Source organism: Rhinatrema bivittatum, chromosome 11, assembly GCF_901001135.1.
Source record: "Rhinatrema bivittatum chromosome 11, aRhiBiv1.1, whole genome shotgun sequence".
In the NCBI taxonomy this organism is placed as follows: Eukaryota; Metazoa; Chordata; class Amphibia; order Gymnophiona; family Rhinatrematidae; genus Rhinatrema; species Rhinatrema bivittatum.
The window spans coordinates 94,871,552-94,895,381 of record NC_042625.1 but is presented as its reverse complement, the minus strand read 5'-3'; the positions used below and the strand labels follow the sequence as shown (position 1 = coordinate 94,895,381).

Here is a 23,830-nt window from a genome sequence, read left to right as displayed (position 1 = left end):
GAAAATCTCGTCAAAATGCCCTCTCTCAAGCAAGCTCTTCCATAGGTATCCCGTAAAGAAACTGAAATAGTCTCCCAGGTGAGATCAGAGCAGAAAATGACCTGTTACAGTTTTAAAAAAAGCAGCTAAAAACATATTTTACCTCTCTAGCTTTTTCTTTGCTGATTAATGTACATTTGTCTTTCTTCTCATGACTCTATTTTATTGTTTTTCACTATTTGTTTTGTAATCAGTTGCTGTTTTTTGATGTATTATTGCTGTTAGATATTTTGTGTATGTTACTTGTAATCTGCTGACATTTGAAGCTCAGCGGAATATAAATTGTTTAAATAAGTAAACGAATAACCTCAGAGAGCATTTCAAAACTTTTCCCTTGGTCAGTTTGAAAAGCCCCTTTAGATGGAGAGAAGGATTTCCCAATTATGTGCAGGAACAAATCCTCAGACGCTGATCTTTTTAATCTTTGTACGTGAACTCCTTTATGTCTGATCTCTACAAGAAATCCGTATCCTACGGGAAGTCCTGAGCCGGGGTCGTTACTAGTGCCCTCCCCAACAGCCACAGTGCTTGGAAGGGGATCGGCAGGCGCGGATTGGCCTCGCGGGGGATCGGGCATCCCCCCCGGTGGGCCGGTCGCTCCGGTCACGTGGTCTGCCGTGCGCGGCCGTGACGGAGCCGCGCTCGGCAGACCACGTGATGTGTCCTGGGCGGTGAATACCCGGGCCGGTCGTCCTCGGGAATCCGCCGCTGGGCATCGGACCTTCTCTTTCCCTTGTACTACAGGGGGAGGTGCTACAAACATTGATGCATTCTCTCTCTTTTCTTTCAAGCCTGAGGAAAACACTTCAGGGCTGGAGAGCAAAAAGGAAGAAGCAGAAGAGAAAGCAAAAGTCAAGGCTGCTGCAAAAGGAAAGGTAAAGAGCCGGGACTTTTATTTATTTGACATTGCAAACAGATGGGATGAGGTTTTCACTCAATTCCCAACTTTTGGTTGTCTTTTTTTTTTTTTTGCAATACTTTCTCCCTGTTTTTATCCCTCCACCTTCCTCCATCCTTCCCTCTCCTCCCCTGATGGTGCACCTGGGTGGTTCTGGGACCCATCCCTTGCCAGCCTGAGGACTGAAGGTGCCTCTTCCAGGGAGTCCTCTCAGCACCTCTCACTGACCGGCAGGGGCTGCCATCTTCCCTGTGCCTGAGCGCGCAGCCTCTGGGGGTCCGTCCAAGTCTGAGTGACCCAGGCTCCCCCTTCACCATCCACAGGGTCAATCCAGATTTTGACTGACATATGGGGGTAGATTTTCAAAGGGGTACGCGCTCGCGCAAAGTTATAAAATCTACCCCATACTGTATCACCATAGTTCTAAATGTCAATAGGTTTATGGAAATAATTTTTGTGTTGTGAATTTTTTTTTCTAACTTTGTAGCTTGTATCTGTCCTAAGAGATTTATCAAGATAACAAATCCAGTTAAATAAAATAAATCAGAACAACACCAGATCTATGCATCACCATTGATGCAGCGCATTACCCTCTGACTTCGTCTCCTGCACCATTTAGTATATATAAGACCCTCAGGGTTAAGCGTATTAACTAGTTACTATCCCCTAGATTTATCAAAATGCTATAAATAAAGCAGAAAAAAGGGGTGTGGTAAAAGTCTAATTACCCTGCTCTCACGTAGGCAATTTCTGCAAAATGAGCGAGAGAGAGAGCGCGCCTCTGTATAGGGTCAGTCTGATATGCTATATATAATATATAGGTACCACTCCAGATGGGCATTTTGAATCAGGGTGGGGTTTCAGGAGGTGGGTTGGGGTTAGGCAGGTGTTACAGACACATTCTGGGGTATTCATAGTAAAATTAACATCACTAAAGATTTGAAGTCTTTATAATGGATGAAAAGTATAACGAGGAGTTGATTTGTACACTGCAGTGCTAGCTCTGTTTTTTTTTTTTTTTACTACAAATACCTCAGAATGTGTCTAAAACACCCCCTTAACTCCAACCCACCTCCCGAAAACCCACCCCGATTTAAAGTGCCCATCTCGAGTGGTACCTGTATATAGAGAGTCAGAGTGACTCTATACAGAGGCTCTCTCTGACCCTCCCACTGCCTTCTGTACGGAAATGATCAGCACCGCCACTAATGCAGAGGGACCATTTTTAGTTATAAAAGGCTTTCAGGCAGACTGTGGCGATGTTTGATTCCACCAATCTGCTCTTTTGTAATGGCGGAAGAAGCAAACTGTGCAGTGTCCTCCTGCCACCTGGTGGCCTTCTGGTCCTTAGTTAAAATGTGCAGATTTATTGCCGTGCCAGTGCCTCTCTGCCTCCTTTCTTGGCACAGGGCATGGCAGGTTAGACTCCGAACCCAGTCACAAACTTTCTTTTCCTGTAATTCATTTACTGGTTGCAGCCACCCAATCCCACTCGCCTGAGTTCAGCCAGCAAGCTGGAGCAGAACTAACTACGTGCAGTGGTTCAGGAGCCTGCACGCTAGCTGCCCTTTTCCCCCTCTGTTTTCCTTAAAATAGCACAGTCTCTGCTGCTTCTTGGCAGATCTCGACTGCTCTCTCACAGCTGAGGTTTTCTACAGACGCTCCACCATTCTGCCGTTCCCTGGCGAGCACTTCCAGTCCAGGCCCTTTCTGCTTAGATACATTGCTAATTAATAGGGATGTGCAATCATTTGAAATGGCATTGAGACAAAGGCATAAACCAGGGGTCTTCACCCGCCTGCCACCCTGGAGGTGGCTGTTTCCTGAGGGCAAGTCATTTTGTTTTAATGAAACCCCCTTTGCAGGCCTGATCCACACCCTCCCCCCTCCCCAGAGGTGGCCTCCCCCATGACCCTCTCTAACCCAATCCTCTCAACCCCCAAAACTCTCAGAATTTGTGCCTAGGGGGTCTAGTGGGGGCCCTGATGGTGGTGCATCCACTCCCAGACCCAGGGGTAAAAATGGCACCGGCTGCTCTTTGCTCCTCTCATGTGACAGGGGCTACCAGTGCCAGTGCTAAGAGGGATGGGGAGGAAGGAGGAGTTTTGGGGGGAGTTTTTTTGGTAAAAAAAAATTTCAAATCAAATGAAAACAAGTGAAGTTTCATTCATTTTTCTTTTGTTTAAAAAAAAATGAATTGAAACAAAAACGAGAAACTGGGAGCCAGCCCAGTGGCAAAATAGCCAAGCGGGTAAGTAAGACCCCCCCCCTCGGCCCCTCCCTGCATTAACTGCTTTATTGCTCCTCCCAGGACCCAGAGCGTTCTGCTCCTCGTGCGCCACACGCGCCGAGCCCAGGTGCCCTTCAGGGCAAGAAGACACCGGCAGCTGCCGAGACGAAGGAGAAAGAGACTGTGGAAGAGCTGAGGGCCGAGGTTCAGACCCTGAGGATGTTGATGGAGATGATGAAGACCCAGCACGAGTAAGTCTCTAGGCCGCGTCAGCACGGAGGCGGTGAATGTGATGGCGGAGAGATCCTCTCCGCAGGTTTCCTGCGTAACATCTCGGAAAGCCCGCAGCTGCCTTAGTAACTTGCAGCCATGAACCTTACTGTTTCATTATGCAGAAGGTCATCAGCAGGGCAGAAAGTCCTCCAGCCACGGGGCCATTTTAAGCAAACCTCAGCACATAAAAGCTGTGCGCAGTTTACAGATCATGGACTCGGCCGATCCTTTCCAAGACCTAAAGAAGATAATAGGGCATGTTACTTAGCTTTCTTATTTTACCTTCTCTTCTTTGTAATTTGTTGGTTTTTTTTAATCATTTTATTCTTCTTTTTGGGATCAAGCTGGGCTTTGTGCCCTGGGCGAGTGCCCCACATGCCCTGTGGATAAAAGGGCCCTATCTAGCGGATACAATATCGTACTCTGGGAGTTTCCATGGCTCTCGTGCAGAAGATCTGCGAGTCAGCTTGTCTTTGTCCCTGGTGCATGCTGGGATGAACCCAACCTCTCTCACTTCTTTCTGATACTAAAGGTCAGGCTGAGGAGCAGGCAGCAGGGAAATTAGAGTAACAGTTAGCAGTGGAGGAAGCCAAATGAGAAGCACGTGGAACCAAGAATGCTATTCCCCCCCCCCGCCGCGGCACGTTTCCCCTCCCCCACCCAACCAGCGCAGATCTGTCAGAGCTGAGAGAATTTATGATCCAATGTGCAAGACATTAAAGCTTGAGCTTCCATTTCTTTCCAAAGAATCTGATTATAGAGCCAAAGCCCACCCTCAGCACCAGGCTACTTGTAGCATTTTCTGGAATTGGATGGTGCTGCTCGGGTGAGACCTGCCCCTGGCTTATGACTTTTAGTTTCTATGGTGGGCGAATCTCCGCTCGCGCCGTGTGGTTATTGGAGAGAAGGTGGCCGGGAAAGGGGTTCGGGACGCGCTTCCGCAGTGACCTGGGTGCCTTGTCTTTGCAGGAGGGACATGGCGGATATTAAACAAGAGATGAAAGAAGAGAAAGTCCGACGTACAGCCCTGCAGGTGGGTTTTTATTAATTCCTGGAGTAAGGAGGTGTGCTGGGAGAGTCCTCACGGCTGAATGCATGAGCAGGGCAAGCCCTAGAGGACCACAAGGACAGGGGGGGTGTGAGTGAGTAAGCATGGGGCCTCTGGATGGGCATGTGTGTCTTAAAATGGACTCTCTCAAAAAAACCTGTGATGCCATCACCTAAGCTTTGTGTTGTTTCCCTGCTCAGGAAGCAGAGCGGAGCACAGTGGTCCCTGTGGGGGGTGAAACAGTCTCTCAGCCTCTGCGCTACTCCATATGGTTATATTCAGACCTTGAGGACCTGGAAGGCGCCACCAGATCCCATTTATCAGCCTTCCTGTCCTCGGCAACTTAAGGCTGGGGACCTGCTATCAGCCATGCACACAGCTGTTACACTACTTGCTCTCCCATGGCGGAGGGAAAGGTTCTCAGAAGTAGAAGGCAGAGTCCGAGAACTCTTGTTTGCCAAATAAATAAATAAGGCTCAGAACGGACGGCACAGAATCCTCCTACACTCACCTCCTTCTTTATCTTTTATTTCTACATCTGTTCTTGCTTTGCAGACGGAAATAGAGAAACTGAAGCATCTCCCGCCCTTCTAAGACTGCCTTTTTTTTTTGTGGAAGCATCTGCCAGCAACCGGGCTGGGTCAAGGCAGGGCCACAATAACAGACAAAGCCAAGAGAAGTCTCTGGCAGAGCAGACTTGTCACAGCAGCACTGAAGCACCTCCTATACCTCATCCCTTCAGATGCGCTTTTTTTTTTTGGGTTAGAAGGACTGGCGGAGTCATTCTTTTCATGGCATTTATCATGAAATAACATGAAAATAGTATTACGACCCTAGCTGGACAGAAAAAAAAAAAGAAAAGTGCTGATTCCCAGGAGAAGATGGAGACTTGATATGAAAGTGCCATTCAGGCAGGTTTACAAGTTGCTTGTGGAGAGCTGGGGGTCTTTATTTGGGGGTGGCAGTCTCCCTTGTTTTGTTAACCCTGGTGAGATTGCGGTTTGTCTGTCTTTAGAGGGCTGTAGACCTGCCCAAGCAGCGCTGCCTGCCAGCAGGGCCCGGTGGGAGCAGGCGCACGCCTGTGCTCTGTGGATTGTAACTGAGTCATTCTCTTGTATTCTAAGAAAATACCCGTGGGTGCTTTCCAAGGAAACAGAAGCATCTGAGCATTTTACCGAAAAGTATTTTATTCAGCCTTGATTGTTTTCCTCTCCTTATGCACCCCGGCATTGCTGTAGCTCTGGCCACGAGCGTCCTCCCCCTTCTTTGAAATCATGCAGTGCCTGATTTATAATCCGAAGTCTTACTGCAGTGGCCTCAGCACCTGTTAGGCTGCTTCACATGTTCTCCCGAAGCTTAGAGCCTGAGCGGCAGCCATCGCACTGTCTGTGCCAGCTGCTCCCTTCCCAGCACCTTCATCCTTTATAAAAAGAAAGCAGCACTGTCCATGCCACCAGATTTCAGTTTCCAAATTAACTAGCACCCAATATTTTCTCCTTATGCATTTATTGGGGGAGAGGTTTAGGAAAATATATCAGTTTGAAAGAGGTTAAGCTATTGAATTGTAGTCTCGCACTTTGGGGGCGAAGTCTTTTGCACTTATTTCACTAGGGCACTGCGAGACCACCAGCAGGAGATGGTGGGTCCCTGTAAACCTTGCTGACTGCCTGTGCCCATGTCCAACCCTCCCCCCCCCTAAATCTGCATGTCCTGGGGGCAAGCTGAGCTGCTCCTGGTATTATCCCCGTAGTTACTCCTGGAGCCGCACTTACTGGTGTGATGAGGAGCTTGGAGGCCTGGCTCAGCTCAGCCCAGGGAGCCTTCGGACCACCTTACATACAAAAGGGTTTCATGTTCACTCCATGCCCTGTAGATTCAACACAGATTCTGCTCCTTCCCCCTTCTGCCTTGGGAGGCATCACCAGCACACGGGACGGACGTGTCCTCCAGCTCAGTCAGAAGCAGGGCTGGGTTGTGGCGTCCTGACCCTGCAGACAGTGCCAGTCCTCAGCTGGGGGCCATGCAGCAATGACTCTGAGCCTCCAGGAGCCACCGCCTCTACAGAAGGCCTGAGCTGGGCCACGTACATTTTTGTAATAAGTACATAAAGTGGGGTTGTGAAATCTTTTGATGTCTAAATGGAGATGTATGAACTTTGTCAACTTCCTAAAAGCAAGCAACTAGCCAAGCCATAAAAAGATGCACAAGTGAGTTTATGAATTCTGTGAAAACGGCAGCTAGTAAGACCACTAGATAGGACAGAAAGAAATTGTAAATTCAAAATTGTATTTCCTGCTGTAAAAATCAGACAGTGGAGAGGCTTACAGCTGTTGACTCTGGACTCTGATGTGCTTTTCTGATGCAGCCATTTGTTTTTAAATGCACTGTAAAACAGTGGTATAAAATAGAGATATTTATATATATATTATCACAGAATTCAATTGTGTTGCTTTTAGTACAGAGATTCACTTATTGACACTCAACAAATTTCCTGCAAGTTCATATATATTTTCCCAGTTATTTTTGTAATATTTGCTTCTTTATAACAGAAAAAAAAATCAATATATTTTCTTCTAGTTAATTGTTCTTGTTATTCTGCTTTGTAATGTAGGCTTATATGTAATGCAAGCTTTAAATACCCTCTGGCACAGATAGCTGCATTTGCAGATAGTCTATGGTGTCTGGAGGTGATGGGAGCCATGCAGAGATGCAGGTTCCAGTTGGAGCCACAAGGTGGCGACAAGAGCTTGTCTGCCTCTGCATCCTGTTCCCTTCAGACTCCAGCAAGACTAGTTCAGTGCAGTCATTATCTGGGCGGTGTGTTAATTATGCCTGCCTTTGGATGGCTAATCATCTCTCCAGAACCTTTCTTGCAAGGTCTGTGTATACCAGACAAAAGGAATTCATAGCACAGTTTAGTTGGCTTCACAACCAGGTAGACACATCCACTGGTCATAAGCCTTAAGTTGTTGTCTTCTTCCTCCATCCCACCATTGCACCTTTAGGCTTGCAGATCTTCCTTTCCTTACAAGTTCATAGATAAAACTGGGGGGAAAGCAGGCCTGCCTCAGACTGTCCCTGAAGATCCAATAACCCTGTAAGAATCTGGCCTGGGAAACCCACGGGGTTTTCAGGATATCCACCATGAATGTGCATGAATAATGGACAGAGCTATTGTATTTGGGAGGAGAGTAACCCTTGGACATTGGAGAGAGATTTGCTGGTCCTGTAATAGCTCTGGATCTGCTGCTGAAAGCTGGTCCAGCTGTGGTTCTCAGATCCATGTCTGACTCCTGGAGCTGGGGAGGGTTAAGGAGCCTGTTCCACGTCAGGTGTGAGTGAAGGAGCACTGCATCGAATGCCAGAGGCCTGAGGCTTTCTCCTGCAAGACTGAGGCAGGAAGGAGCCAAAAAGGGCTTGAAGAGAAGCAAGTGCCAGTGCACTAACAATGCACTACTGTTCTGTAACCAGAAGGGAAGCTTCAGAGATTCTCCTAAGGGCTTGCAGAGATGCTAGAGGAGATCTGGCAGAGCACAGGATGCAGGGCTCAGTGTGTCCCAGGTCTTGTCACGATAGCGTGCGAGGTTTGTAGCTTACAAAGATCCTCTGTGCACATGAATCCTCCCCTGAGACCATCCCAGTGCGGGAGTGAATCTGTCTCCTGCAAGCAAGGACCGCAGTCAGGGGTTAATTTAAACTGATTCCCCCTTCTCAAAGGGTGAGGCAGGTTACATTGCAAAACCTGCTAATGGGAAGGGAGCCTGGGGGTTGGCTTGGATATTGGCTTTATGGGAAGCAAAGTTGAAAACAGCAAGACCTGAAATGCTTCACTGATAGGAAAGGTGGAAGCAGCACCAGGCAGAGCGTGGCTTGCTCAGGGCAGATTTGGCTTGCTCAGGGCAGATCTTGGCTTGCTCAGGGCAGGTGTTGAGGAGAGGGATTGATTTGTGGAGGGAGGGAACTGACCTTGGATTGCATAAGAGATGTGTTTGCTTATACCTAGATATCTAAATCTCTGGATGGACCATCTTGGTCTTTCCTGCCATCATTGACCCGGTTACTATACAAAGCAGAGTCCAGGGCTCTCTGTCAAAGCTGCCAGCCAGCTGGCAAGTTAGGACCTCACATCCTGACTTTACAAAAGCTTTTCTCTAAGATGTGGTGGATTTATAACCCTGTAATGTACAGTGAAAACACAGCGTAAGAATGGAAGAAGCAAAACCAGGACTGGCTGAGTCTCTTCTGGCTTGGAGCTGCTAAGCAACTTAGTATTCAGTAGGGGACGTACGTCAATATTCCTGTTAAATTGTAAAGACCTGATGCCGACTCTGCCTAACAGTTGGTTTACGTCACCCTCATGCAAGACGCAGTCTACCTGCTAGTCTTGAGGATCTTATTTTGTCTTCCTTTCCTGGCGAGTCCAGGGCAATGCTTTCTGCTCTGAAAGCTGTTTAAATGGTTGTGCGTGAGGTCCCAAATGGCACTTCTGCTTGGGTTTTTAATGCTGATGGGTGCTGTCAAGCTCTCAGACAATGCCAGAGTATCTCCCACTGGTACTATTGAAGGTGTGAGACCAGCTGCAGGAGGCTATGGCAGAAAGTACCCATCCTTAGCACAACATATAACACCGCGAGCTGGGAGACTGGTACATGCAGGAGGCTCTGGGTACATGCAGGGGGCTCTGAGTACATATAACTCCACGAGCTGGGAGACCGGTACATGCAGGAGGCTCTGGGTACATGCAGGGGGCTCTGAGTACATATAACTCCACGAGCTGGGAGACCGGTACATGCAGGGGGCTCTGAGTACATATAACACCGCGAGCTGGGAGACCGGTACATGCAGGGGGCTCTGAGTACATATAACACCGCGAGCTGAGAGACCGGTACATGCAGGGGGCTCTGAGTACATATAACACCGCGAGCTGGGAGACCGGTACATGCAGGGGGCTCTGAGTACATATAACACCGCAAGCTGGGAGACTGGTACATGCAAGGGGCTCTGGGTACATGCAGGGGGCTCTGAGTACATATAACACCGCGAGCTGGGAGACTGGTACATGCAGGGGGCTCTGAGTACATATAACACCGCGAGCTGGGAGCCCAGTACACGCAGGGGGCTCTGAGTACATATAACTCCACGAGCTGAGAGACCGGTACACGCAGGGGGCTCTGAGTACATATAACACCGCGAGCTGGGAGACCGGTACACGCAGGGGGCTCTGAGTACATATAACACCGCGAGCTGGGAGACCGCTACACGCAGGGGGCTCTGAGTACATATAACACCACGAGCTGGGAGACCGGTACACGCAGGGGGCTCTGAGTACATATAACACCACGAGCTGGGAGACCGGTACACGCAGGGGGCTCTGAGTACATATAACACCGCGAGCTGGGAGACAGGTACATGCAGGGGGCTCTGAGTACATATAACACCGCGAGCTGGGAGACCGGTACATGCAGGGGGCTCTGAGTACATATAACACCGCGAGCTGGGAGACTGGTACATGCAGGGGGCTCTGAGTACATATAACACCGCGAGCTGGGAGACCGGTACATGCAGGGGGCTCTGGGTACATATAACACCGCGAGCTGGGAGACCGGTACATGCAGGGGGCTCTGGGTACATATAACACCGCGAGCTGGGAGACCGGTACATGCAGGGGGCTCTGAGTACATATAACACCGCGAGCTGGGAGACCGGTACATGCAGGGGGCTCTGAGTACATATAACACCGCGAGTTGGGAGACTGGTACATGCAGGGGGCTCTGAGTACATATAACACCACGAGCTGGGAGACTGGTACATGCAGGGGGCTCTGAGTACATATAACACCGCGAGCTGGGAGACTGGTACATGCAGGGGGCTCTGAGTACATATAACACCACGAGCTGGGAGACTGGTACATGCAGGGGGCTCTGAGTACATATAACACCACGAGCTGGGAGACCGGTACATGCAGGGGGCTCTGAGTACATATAACACCGTGAGCTGGGAGACTGGTACATGCAGGGGGCTCTGAGTACATATAACACCGCGAGCTGGGAGACTGGTACATGCAGGGGGCTCTGAGTACATATAACTCCACGAGCTGGGAGACTGGTACATGCAGGGGGCTCTGAGTACATATAACACCGCGAGCTGGGAGACTGGTACATGCAGGGGGCTCTGAGTACATATAACACCACGAGCTGGGAGACCGGTACATGCAGGGGGCTCTGAGTACATATAACACCGTGAGCTGGGAGACTGGTACATGCAGGGGGCTCTGAGTACATATAACACCGCGAGCTGGGAGACTGGTACATGCAGGGGGCTCTGAGTACATATAACACCGCGAGCTGGGAGACTGGTACATGCAGGGGGCTCTGAGTACATATAACACCGTGAGCTGGGAGACTGGTACATGCAGGGGGCTCTGAGTACATATAACACCGCGAGCTGGGAGACTGGTACATGCAGGGGGCTCTGAGTACATATAACTCCACGAGCTGGGAGACTGGTACATGCAGGGGGCTCTGAGTACATATAACACCGTGAGCTGGGAGACTGGTACATGCAGGGGGCTCTGAGTACATATAACACCGCGAGCTGGGAGACTGGTACATGCAGGGGGCTCTGAGTACATATAACACCGCGAGCTGGGAGACTGGTACATGCAGGGGGCTCTGAGTACATATAACACCGCGAGCTGGGAGACCGGTACATGCAGGGGGCTCTGAGTTTTCGTTTGACTCCTTTGGGCTTGCAGGTCAATTGGAACCTGGCACCATGAGCCTTCATTTGCAACTACCGAGGATCTTTTTTTCCCCTTATTTTATATCTCTTCCAGGCATTGCAGTTTCAGTCCTGGGCTGAGGGCCGTGCACCAGGCCTCCCTTCAGAACCTTGCAATCATGGACCCCCAATCCAACCATTAGGTGGCACCCCCTCCTCGCACATAATTTCATATTATATTTATATGTAATGTTGTGGTGCCAACCAGAAAACCCTGCAAAGAAAAAAAAAAGGCATTTGGAACCCATATGGTTTTAGGCCTATTGTAACATGTGTTGGGAGTAGATCTGGCCCTCAGAGCACTCAAAAAGTAACAACCTACCTATGAAAAGACAACACTGTCAATATTACACCAGGCCCTAAAACACAAATACACCTCCTATTAGGAAAACAGAACAAGCCAGGCTGCTATACATCCCTACTCAGAAACTACAAGCTAGCAGAGTATTTCCCCCTTGTTCACACATGCAGAACACAGACAGACCCTCACCAAATATTGAATAAAGAGACCATATAGTGTAAATAGCAACATACAGACAAAAACTGAACCGGAAACTGCAACAAGCCAGACTCTGTATGCAGTAAAGCTTTGGAAAAACAGAAATATCCCCATTCCTCATAAAACATCAAACAACAAAATCATAACAGTAAAACCATACTAATAGAAATTATAACATTTAAAAAAATCTAATGAATAGAACATGCAATAATTAAAAGTTCATATGAAACTTTTCCAAATGCTAATAAAATATTTCAAAACAGCTGATACATCAAACAACCAATAATTAAAACTAAGGATAACATAAATCTCCTGCTGTCCATACCTGGGAAATTTTGACTTCCAGATGTCCTGAGATGGTCATGGATTAGCAGGGAGAGGGGAGAAGGTTACTGCATACATGGTCAACCATACACATACACACACATACCCTCTCACATTTTCAATCATACACACAGGCTCTTGTGCTCTCTCTCACATGCACAATCACACACACACCTCTCACATTTTCAGTCATACACACAGGCTCATGTGCTCTCTCACATGCACAATCACACACACACCTCTCACATTTTCAATCATACACACAGGCTCATGTGCTCTCTCTCACATGCACAATCACACACACACCTCTCACATTTTTAGTCATGCACACAGACTCTTGTGCTCTCTCTCACATGCACAATCACACACACCCTCTCACATTTTCAGTCATACACACAGGCTCATGTGCTCTCTCTCACATGCACAATCACACACACACACACACCCTCTCACATTTTCAGCCACACACACAGGCTCTTGTGCTCTCTCTCACATGCACAATCACACACACACACACCCTCTCACATTTTCAGTCATACACACAGGCTCATGTGCTCTCTCTCACGTGCACAATCACACACACACACACACACACTCTCTCACATTTTCAGTCATACACACAGGCTCATGTGCTCTCTCTCACATGCACAATCACACACACACACACCCTCTCACATTTTCAGTCATACACACAGGCTCATGTGCTCTCTCTCACATGCACAATCACACACACACACCCTCTCACATTTTCAGTCATACACACAGGCTCATGTGCTCTCTCTCACGTGCACAATCACACACACACACACACACACACACTCTCTCACATTTTCAGTCATACACACAGGCTCATGTGCTCTCTCTCACATGCACAATCACACACACACACCCTCTCACATGCACAATCATACACACAGGCTCATGTGCTCTCTCTCACATGCACAATCACACACACGTGCACTTTATTTTCATCTCTGGAAGCAAAGGGGCAGCAGCAGCAGCAGCAGCCTCCTCCTCCTCATCCCTTAGGGCCCACCAGACTTCCTCTTTCTTCTAGCCTCCAGGTTTGGTTGTGGGGAGGGGGCTGGAGCACGAGAAGGGAAGTCAATGCTTCTTGGGCCACACTGCTCCTCACTGTGAGAGAGAACAATACTTCCTACCACATTACAGGCTGCAGCTTTCCTCACTGCTGGGGCGGGGGAGGAGGGGAGGCCGATGAGGCCCCGCTGATCTGCTTCTCATTCCCAGGGCTGGGAGAAGGAAACGGATGCTTTTCGGGGACCTATGGGCTGAGCTTATCGGCATTGCCAGGGCTGGGATCGAGCAAAGGAGGCCAATGTTTTTCGCAGTCTCGTGGCCCAGTCTGCTCGAGTGCTCTTTATCGCTGGTGCAGGGAGAGGATGGGACTGCCGAGGTGAGAAAAGAGAGGAGGATGCTGAAGTTTTTTGCAGCCCCATAGGCTGCTGTGCTCCTCGTTGCTGGTGCAGGAGGTCAGTGCTTCCTGAGCAATAGCGCCTCTAGTGGATGGTGCCTACGGCTGTGGCCACATTGACCATAGGCTAGCAATGGCTATGAAAGCACCTGCATGGGTCAGTGGTGGTCATCACTATGGACCCACTTTGAATTTGCTTTCTTTTCCCCATTGGGAAAAAATGGAGACGGAAGCCGCCAGTAGCTTTACAAAAGTGCACATAAGAATCTTTATTGTAGACCCAGAGGATGAAGTCACCTCATCTTTCCTGAGGGGTCTCTCCTGCTTGCCTACTGTCAGATGTTTCTCCAAATAAGCTGGCGATGGCCATCCTATAGCTGGCCAAGGCAGATCTGTCATGGCCATAGGGACCTGGATGGAATGGGGGCGGAAACTGCTGAACCAGGACTGGAACAGAATCTTTTGTTGGCCTGGAGTTAGGCCGACAATTTTGTGAGTTCATTGCCCCTGTGTGTGTGTGTGAGAGTGTGTGTGTGTGTGCATGTGAGTGTGTGAGAGTGTGTGTGCGTGTGTGTGTGAGTGGGTGTTTGTGTGTGAGTGTGCGCGTGTGTGTGTGAGAGAGTGTGTGTGTGTGTTTGTGTGTGTGTGTGTGTAAGGGTAACAGTATGATTGCTGCCCTCGCCACCATGTTTTGTTTATGGCGTAAGAACAAGCTGATACAGGCCTGAATGCATTGTTGGCATCTCTGTGGGCCTGAGACTAAGAGGAAACATCTGGGAAACAGCTGGATCTCATTACAGCTCTGGGCCTCAGAAGAGTGTCCTGGGAATGAGCTATTTTTATAAAGCAGCACTCAGTGGAACAAGCTCTTTGTTACTGGGTCACAATTTTTCTGTAACATTCGTTGCGAGTCCCCTCCCCCTGCATATTTCCCAAACAGATTGCTTCTCTGGCTGATTCCAGATGTCAGGCTGGAGGGAGAGGAGGGGCTTGAAGCAGCCTGGGTCATCCCACAGACACAGTTTTGCATGTGAACACTATCAGCATCTCCCGTTTCTGTGCTTTAAAGTTCTGTCTTCCTATCTTTTTGAAGAATAATGTCAATGTTCACAGCACTGCACAGTCAATTTCTCCCTTCTCTAAAGAGCTTACAACTTAGCTCTGAGCACAGGGAGGTTAAAGGGCTTGCAATTTTGAACTCTAACTATTGCAAGGCAGTCAGTATTTTCAGGACACGCCATAAAGTAGGACAATACGCTGACCAGCCACTCATGTCTACCTCTGTGCAGTCAGGAATTTTAATCCGGTACTGGGTTTGTTTTTTCCTCTAAACTTTTATGCCATGAGTTTTGACCATGGCACACACTGCTTTGCTATTCTTGGACTACCTTGTGAGGGGCCTCAGAAATCCAGCTACTAGAATCAACAACAGGATATATCGATCCCAAAGCTGTGTGGTGCGTCTTTAGCGTTGTGTATTTTAGTTGTATGTCGCAGCTAGGCATCGTTGTCTGCTGACTGACTACAGGTCATCCCCCTTTAAGGACTTCACATCTGTCATCTGCTAATCATTGGTCAGCCAAAGGTTAACCGATGGCAGAGATTCTCAAGGCTGCTATCCTGTGGGAGATGGACATGGTCTATATCCATATATATAAACAGCTTTAAACATAGCCTTCGTTCTGGTATGAACCAGTCCATGAATTCCGTGAGCTTAGCTGGTGGTCTCTGCATAGATTTATGATGCTGCATTGTAGGGTACGTGCTTTTTTTGAGCTGTACTATAACAGATAAAGCAAAGAATATCTATGATTATAAGGCGCTCTTAAGTGGTCTGGGCAGAACATAAGATATGCTATACTGGGTCAGACCAAGGGTCCAGCGGTGGCCCATCCACATCACAAGTACCTGGCAAGTACCCAAACATTATGCTACTAATGCCAGCAACAAGCACTGGCTATTCCCTATTGATTAATAGCAATTTATGGACTTCTCCTCTAGGAACTTATCCAAACCTTTTTTAAACCCAGATAACACCAACTGCCTTAACCACATTCTCTGGCAATGAATTCCAGAGCTTAACTATGCGCTGGGTGAAAAAGAATTTTCTTCAAGTTGTTTTAAATGAGCTACTTGCTAACTTCAAGGAGTGCCCCCTAGTTCTTGCATTATCTGAAAGTGTACATAACCATTTCACATTTACCCATTCAAGTCTTCAAGATTTTGTAGACCTCTATCATATCCCCCTCAGTCATCACTTCTCCAAACTAAACAGCTCTAACCTCTTTAGCCTTTCCACATAGGGGAGCCGTTCCATCCCCTTTATCATCTGTGATATATGGTCTTGTCATCGCAGTCCTTGATTACTGCAATCTTATTTATTGGGGCCTCCCACACAATTTGATTCAGAAGCTTCAAGTGGTCCAAAATATGGCAGCAAAACTAGTCTTGGGTTGCTTGAGATGAGAATCAGCTGCTCCTCTTCTCGCAAAATTGCCCTGGTTGCCGGTTAGGCTTCAATGTAAATTCAAACTTCTAGTACTTACTTTTAAGATTTTGCGGGCTTGGGTCCATCTCATATGCTCAATAGGATCTCATGGAACATTCACTAAGAAACAAATGTTCACAATATGGTTTCCAACCTCAGCTTCCCTCAGTGAAGAGTTTGACAAGTTAAGTTACAAAATCGTTCTCTCTCGATGACTTGATGCAATTTCGGTGTAAAGTAAAATCTTGGTTGATGACAACAGAGCTTCCAAATTAAATTTGGGAGTGGTTCAATGTTTTGCAAGACTGGAAGATTGGGCATCCAAATGGCAGATGAAATTAAATGTGGACAAGTGCAAGGTGTTGCATATAGGGAAAAATAACCCTTGCTGTAGTTACACGATGTTAGGTTCCATATTAGGAGCTACCACCCAGGAAAAAGATTTAGGCATCATAGTGGATAATACTTTAAAATAGTCGGCTCAGTGTGCTGCGGCAGTCAAAAAAGCAAATAGAATGTTAGGAATTATTAGGAAGGGAATGGTTAATAGAACAGAAAATGTCATAATGCCTCTGTATCGCTCCATGGTGAGACCGCACCTTGAATACTGTGTACAATTCTGGTCGCCGCATCTCAAAAAAGATATAGTTGCGATGGAGAAGGTACAGAGAAGGGCGACCAAAATGATAAAGGGGAATGGAACAGCTCCCCTATGAGGAAGGGCTGAAGAGGTTAGGGCTGTTCAGCTTGGAGAAGAGACGGCTGAGGGGGGATATGATAGAGGTGTTTAAGATCATGAGAGATCTTGAACGAGTAGATGTGAATCGGTTATTTACACTTTCGAATAATAGAAGGAGTAGGGGGCATTCCATGAAGTTAGCAAGTTGCACATTTAAGACTAATCGGAGAAAATTCTTTTTCACTCAATGCACAATAAAGCTCTGGAATTTGTTGCCAGAGGATGTGGTTAGTGCAGTTAGTGTAGCCGGGTTCAAAAAAGGTTTGGATAAGTTCTTGGAGGAGAAGTCCATTAACAGCTATTAATCAAGTTTACTTAGGGAATAGCCACTGCTATTAATTGCATCGGTAGCCTGGGATCTTCTTAGTGTTTGGGTAATTGCCAGGTTCTTGTGGCCTGATTTTGGCCTCTGTTGGAAACAGGATGCTGGGCTTGATGGACCCTTGGTCTGACCCAGCATGGCAATTTCTTATGTTCTTATGATTTCAGCTTAAAATAGAAACATGGATGTTGTGAATTGAGCCTCCAAATTAAATCTGGTAGCAATTTAGCCTTTTGGAAACCCCTCGAAATAAAAAGCTTGAAAATTAGTAGAGTAAAAATCTGGATGTAGGTTTAAAGAAGTTCATAGTGCATGTTAGAAACTTTTTTTTTATTAAGTGGCTGTTTTGTTTATTTTATGTTATGTTTTAATTTTTAGTGTTTTAAATTGGCTATGTACATCACTTTGGAACAGGGGCGGATTGGCATATCGGGGGATCGGGCATCCCCCGGTGGGCCGGTCGTTCTAGTCATGTGGTCTCTCCTGGGCCAGCCTGGGCAGCGAATCCCCGGGCCGGTCATCATCGGGAATCCGCCCCTGCTTTGGGGGCTTTTATCGTAAAAACTGGGACGTGATTAATAAGTTTTATAAATAAAAATAAAATAAATGTAGCAGATTTGTGAGACAAGATTTCCCTTGTGTAAATCGATGCTGGCTGTGTCCCATTCAATCATATCTATCTATATGTTCTGTGATTTTATTCTTTATACTAGATTCCACGCTTCTTCCCAGCACTGAAGTTAGGCTCACTGGTCTATAGTTTCTCAGATCACCTCTAGAGCCCTTCTTAGATATCAGGGTGACATTGGCCACCTTCCATTCTTCAGGTACAACGGATGATTTTAAATGATAGGTTACAAATTACTTGTCATAGGTCTGAAGTTTCATTTTTTAGTTGTTTCAGAACCCTGGGGTGTATTCCCTCTGATCCAGGTGATTTGCTATTCTTCAGTTTGTCAATCTGGCCTACTACATCTTCAAAATTCACCATAATTTGGGTCAGTTTATCTGAATTGTCACCTTTAACCAATAAGCCTCGATACTTTTGATGCAACTCCAACATTGCTCTCTGCTTCAACAGCAGGGGGAAAAGGGGAATTGATTCAGTCAGCAACCAAGGAGGGTCCCGACGTTTACAGTCTGGGGAACCGATACTCATGGGGGTAACCAGCACAGAGCAGCAGTTACTGCCCTTAACAGAAAGCATGGGATTTCTACCCTTAACCAATAAGCCTTGATGCTTTTGATGCAAATGCAACATCGCTCTCTGCTTTAAAGGTGGTGGGGGTGGAAGGAAAAGGAATTTGGATTCAGAGACAACCAACACGAGCCAGGAGTACTGATGCACATATATAAGGAAAAAACAGAGGACTGCTTCTACAACCAAGGCCATAAGCAGCACCGACTGATCCATGGGGTAACCTGCACGGCGCGGCAGATACGACCATGGGAGGCTTGCTGGGCAGACTGGATGGACCATCGGTCCTTTTCTGCCGTCATTTCTATGTTTCTGCAGTCCTTGGTGGGTAATAATTTAAACATCCATAAAAACATGAGATATACAACTCCGCTTTAAAGAACACGGAGAAGAACAGGAACGTTTTTGGCCAAAAGAAAGGGAGAGGTGACTGTTCTGCAGTGTGGGGACTTGACCTGCAAAATGACTTCTGCCCCATAGAGCTTTACTTTTCTTTTTTTTAAGACCAGAGGAAAAACAAGGGCTAAGTTTTCAGACTCTTGGAGTTCTCTGTTTTTGCTGGAGGTTTAGAAAACTCCCCTGGGACATTTCTGGGAGCTGTTGAAAGCATGGGAAGAACAGAAAAGTTGAAGGTGAAAGTTTGGGCATAGTTTACAGAAACAGAAAGATTAATTGTCCTGAATGGCAGAATAAAGAACATGCAGGCTGATACAGTACAGTGCGCGCCGACGGAGCGCACTGTTACCCCTTGATTGGATGCGCATTTTCCCTTACCCCTTATTCAGTAAGGGGCAGAAAACGCGCTGAACCTAATAGTGCCCTTAACATGCAAATACAGGTTGACGGCCCTATTAGGTATTCACGCGCGATTCAGTAAGTAAAATGTGCAGCCAAGCCGCACATTTTACTTTCAGAAATTAGTGCCTACCCAAAAGGTAGGTATTAATTTCTGCCGACGCCGGGGAAGTGCACAGAAAAGCAGTAAAAACTGCTTTTCTATGCACCTTCTGACTTAATATCATGGCAATATTGTTGGAGGTCCCGAAAGCTAAAAAATGTAAAAAATTGAAGTCGGCCAGCGGCTGTCAGGTCGAAAACCGAAGGCTCAATTTTGCCGGCGTCCGGTTTCCAAGCCCGTGGCTGTTGGCGGGCTCGAGAACCGATGCCAGCAAAATTGAGCGTCGGCTGGCAAACCTGCTGACAGCCACCGCTGCTGTCTAAAGGGAGGTGCTAGGGACGCACTAGTGTCCCTAGCACCTCCTTTTGCCCGTTTCTACCACTGGGCCTAATTTAAATACTGAATCGTGCGCACAGGCCTGTGCGCACACCGGGAGAGTGGGCAAACTGAATTGGCCCGATGGTTAGGAGCCACCATAGATGCCCTGCCCACAGATGTGCCCATAAATACATGCACCTTCCAGAACCCCTGGATCTGCTGGAAGCTGGTATAAGCGCTGCTACTGCCCTACAGCTATCACTACTTAGCTTTCCCATAAGCATGAAAATGTTTTAAAATATGCTAACTAGAATGAACCTCTGCACTGTCCTATAATGTATACATAAAACTGTTAATAACCTTACCCTAGTTATAAACTGGCTAAAGTTGTCCAGGCAAAAGTCTCTTTTAAAAGGACAGTGCCACTTTTTTAAGAACATAAGAACGTGCCATGCTGGGTCAGACCAAGGGTCCATCAAGCCCAGCATCCTGTTTCCAACAGAGGCCAATCCAGGCCATAAGAACCTGGCAAGTGCCCAAACACTAAGAAGATCCCATGTTACTGATGCAATTAATAGCAGTGGCTATGGAGTGCCCCCTAGTCCTTCTATTATTCGAAAGTGTAAATAACAGAGTCACATCTACTCGTTCTAGACCTCTCAAGACCTTAAACACCTCTATCATATCTCCTCTCGGTCGTTTCTTCTCCAAGCTCAACAGCCCTAACCTCTTCAGCCTTTCCTCATTGGGGAGCTGTTCCATCCCCTTTATCATTTTGGTTGCCCTTCTCTGTACCTTTTCTATCGCAATTATATCTTTTTTGAGATGCGGCGACCAGAATTGCACACAGTATTCAAGGTGCGGTCTCACCATGGAGCGATACAGAGGCATTATGACATTTTCCGTTCTATTAACCATTCCCTTTCTAATAAATCCTAACATTCTGTTTCCTTTTCTGACTGCTGCAGCACACTGAGCCAACGATTTTAAAGTATTATCCACTATGACGCCTAGATCTTTTTCCTGGGTGGTAGCTCCTAATATGGAACCTAACATTGTGTAACTATAGCATGGGTTATTTTTCCCTATATGCATCACCTTGCACTTGTCCACACTAAATTTCATCTGCCATTTGGATGCCCAATTTTCCAGTCTCACAAGGTCTTCCTGCAATTTATCACAATCTGCTTGTGATTTAACTACTCTGAATAATTTTGTATCATCCGCAAATTTGATAACCTCACTCGTCATATTTCTTTCCAGATCATTTATTTATTTATTTGCAGATTTTTGTATACCGTCATTTGTTTATATATATATAGAAGATTACAGGGCTCACCTTTTAAAATCAGTTTTTGTCCATATTTAAATGAGGCAATGCAGTGACTAAAGCATTAGCAAATTTTTTTGGTGTCTTGGCCCTATTTCAAGCTGCCATCATGGTCAGAGCACTCCTGGTGGACTTCTTCCATCACAATACAGATAAGTGCGACTCGTCACACCTTAATAGGGAAACCAATTTCATGCAGATTGTACTGAAATAGGTAATGCAGGGGCTGGGGAGGGTCTGCTTTAATAGCCTAAATAAATGGAGGCTTATTCATTTGTTTACGAGCGAGAAAACTTTTGAATTGCAATTTTGTTTTCAACTTACAATATAATTATTTGCCATTCTAGTCCTGGCAAAGTCACTGGGGCTTCCTCATAGGCAGACACAAGACCAGTATTGCTAATAATAGTGTCTGTACCAAGTGCCTATTCTGTAGGTCATGTGCAACGAGAAGATCCTCAAGAACCAAAAGATGCAAGCAGAGATAAAAAAACAACAACAAACCATGGTAGGGTACAGACATAGACCCAGTTGTATCGAGTGCCACTGGCCTGATTAAAAGAGCTTGCAGCTGCACGTTGATCTGTTGCCTGTACATATTGCAGCTGCACGTTGATCTGTTGCCTGTACATATTGCAGCTGCATGTTGATCTGTTGCCTGTACATATTGCAGCTGCACGTTGATCTGTTGCCTGTACATATTGCAGCTGCATGTTGATCTGTTGCCTGTACATATTGCAGCTGCACGTTGATCTGTTGCCTGTACATATTTGACCCTATGAACTCCAGACGCAAGCTCTTTTTGGCACAAGCAAAGGGATAGATTTAAGATTAGGGCACCCATAGGCAGAGGATCAGGGGTGGGGTGATTTTTATCCCTGAAAGTCAGAGCAGCAAGGTCGGTATTAGTTTTTGGGCACTTTCAGAGTTAGGTACCCCAGGCACCTGTCTACGTTGCCTGTCCCTAAATCCAGCCCTGCACAAACACTGAGGTGAGCGAGACTGAGATCATATTTAGCAGCCCCTGGTTTAGGAGTGAGCTTCATTATTATCACAGGGTACACAAAGCCAATCCATTTGGAAACATTAACCCCGTGCAGCGATCCCTTCCCAAGCTCTGCCTGGCCCCTCTTTAAACAGACAATGAACTGGGAAACAAACAAAAGAAAAACAGCAGCTCGATAAACTGCACTTAAACCATGTATTATCAGAATTCCTGCAAACTATTTATAAAATGACCTGTACATTATCAAAAGATGAGTCTAAAAATGCAAGTGAGATGTTTCAGAAAATGGATCTCTTGAGTGGCGAGGCGCGCTGCCGGCCAGCACCTCCCTCAGAGAGAACGGGCTGCAGCACCAGCTTTCTTGCACCGCACTGTTGGATGCAGACCGTAGAAGCACCAAATCTTGCTCAAATTGGTCCGGCAGTGGAAGAAATTCAAGGCATTGTAATTAGTTCCCGTTAGCATTTTGATAATAATAAGAACCTGGATTCCCTATGGAGGGAAGGGGAGAAGCACTGTCAACGGGCAGAGATATCAGATCGAGGTTGGCATTACGAGGTGCAGGCGGCTTGTATGTGTGTGCTCCCCATCCTCCCTGGCTAACTTTTTTGTTTGCTGTCCTTCCACGCCAGATCTTCAGGACATGGCGGGGGGTATCCTGAGAGCCATTTTCTTCAGATTCACTTAGGTGTAGATACAGAATTGCTTGTCCATTGGCTGTGCATGAAACCTCTTCTTTGATCCTCCTCCCTTCCTCCGAGATAACGCTGGGCACAAAGTGAACCTTTCTCCTTCATGTTGTGTGGCTGTTCTGTCTTCTCAATTCGGGCATTATTCAGGGTTTCTTAAGTAACGCATCAGGGTGGCTCTCTGTTAATAATCCCACTGTGTCGTGGAACACAGGAGACCCCCCAGCGAACAAGAGCAGAGCCATGGATACAGTAAACTGCCCTGCAGACTCTTAATCGGAGGCACTTTAAATCTGTCTCTGGTTCATTAAGAGTTAGGCTAATGGGCAACGACTCCACATCTGGATCCTCATTATGTCTTCCTTCCGACTGGTCACCAGATGTTCTCCGTGCTGGATGTGGGAACCCTCTGAGAACAGAGCGCAGTCAGAGAAAAGTATACGAGACCGCTGAAATAGCTGAAGAGAGACACTTTATATTGTAATGCATCTGTGCTGGGAAAAAGTGAATAAAATTGTAAGGTTGCAGTATAAGAAGATTTGGATACACAGAAAGAAAATAAACACTAAAGCTGTATGTGAGACCTTTGCATTGGATTTGCTTACTGCCTTCAAGAGTGGACGTGTAGCTCCAGCAAGCTAGCAAATTAGGTTAGTCCAATAAGATGGTTTAAACTAAAGCTTCTTTGCTGATCTTTTATTTCTGGATGACAAGGACACTAAACACTCAGGGCTTCAAATCTTTGGCTAGGACTAACAAGAAAGCCGTCATTCTTGGTGACTTTATAAACCCGTGGTGTGAGAGGTTTGCCATCATAAGACTGAGAAGCTGAAGGATGGTTTTGTTCTACGATGCAATAGTGCCAGATGTTATAAAGTTATTGTACATCAGGGCCATTACAGATTACACTGGATTTCATGACTTGCTAGCAGTGCTTACTTTACAAGGAAAGGATGTTAAAGTGAGCTGTCCCATCTCACAAGGAGTGCTCTATAGGAGCAAACCCAGCAGCTGGATGCTAGCAAAATGGATCCCCTTCACTGTGCCACTCTCATAAGTCCATTATACATATGGTGGCCATATAAAGTGCATTTTAGTTTGCGGCAGACTTTCCTAGCTGTTGCTGATCAGAATTGTCCCAGATAAGCGTCTGATCATTTCAGTAAGCGCATATGGTACCGTTGCTGGTCCCTTGCGGTTGTGCAAGGACCGTGGTTTGGCCACCAGTGACCACACTGAAATCATTCAACCAGATTCCTTTCCCATTCCCATTCCTCCTTGGTAAGAGATGAAAGTCACTCTCAGCTCCAGCCTTCTCT

The 23,830-nt window shown here is 46.8% G+C and overlaps 1 protein-coding gene across 2 annotated transcripts in view; it reads left to right on the top strand.

Moving 5' to 3' along the window:
- The window catches only part of SH3D21 (SH3 domain containing 21), a 52,056-nt gene extending 45,144 nt beyond the window's left edge, over nt 1-6,912 (top strand). For both annotated transcript variants that reach the window (XM_029571129.1, XM_029571128.1), the window contains exons 15-18: nt 831-914; nt 3,249-3,418; nt 4,410-4,473; nt 5,044-6,912. In XM_029571129.1, the coding sequence (XP_029426989.1) occupies nt 831-914; nt 3,249-3,418; nt 4,410-4,473; nt 5,044-5,082 (357 nt within the window). In that variant the 3' untranslated portion in view covers nt 5,083-6,912. The remainder of the gene's footprint in view (nt 1-830; nt 915-3,248; nt 3,419-4,409; nt 4,474-5,043) is intronic.
- The last annotated feature ends 16,918 nt before the right edge of the window (nt 6,913-23,830 follow it).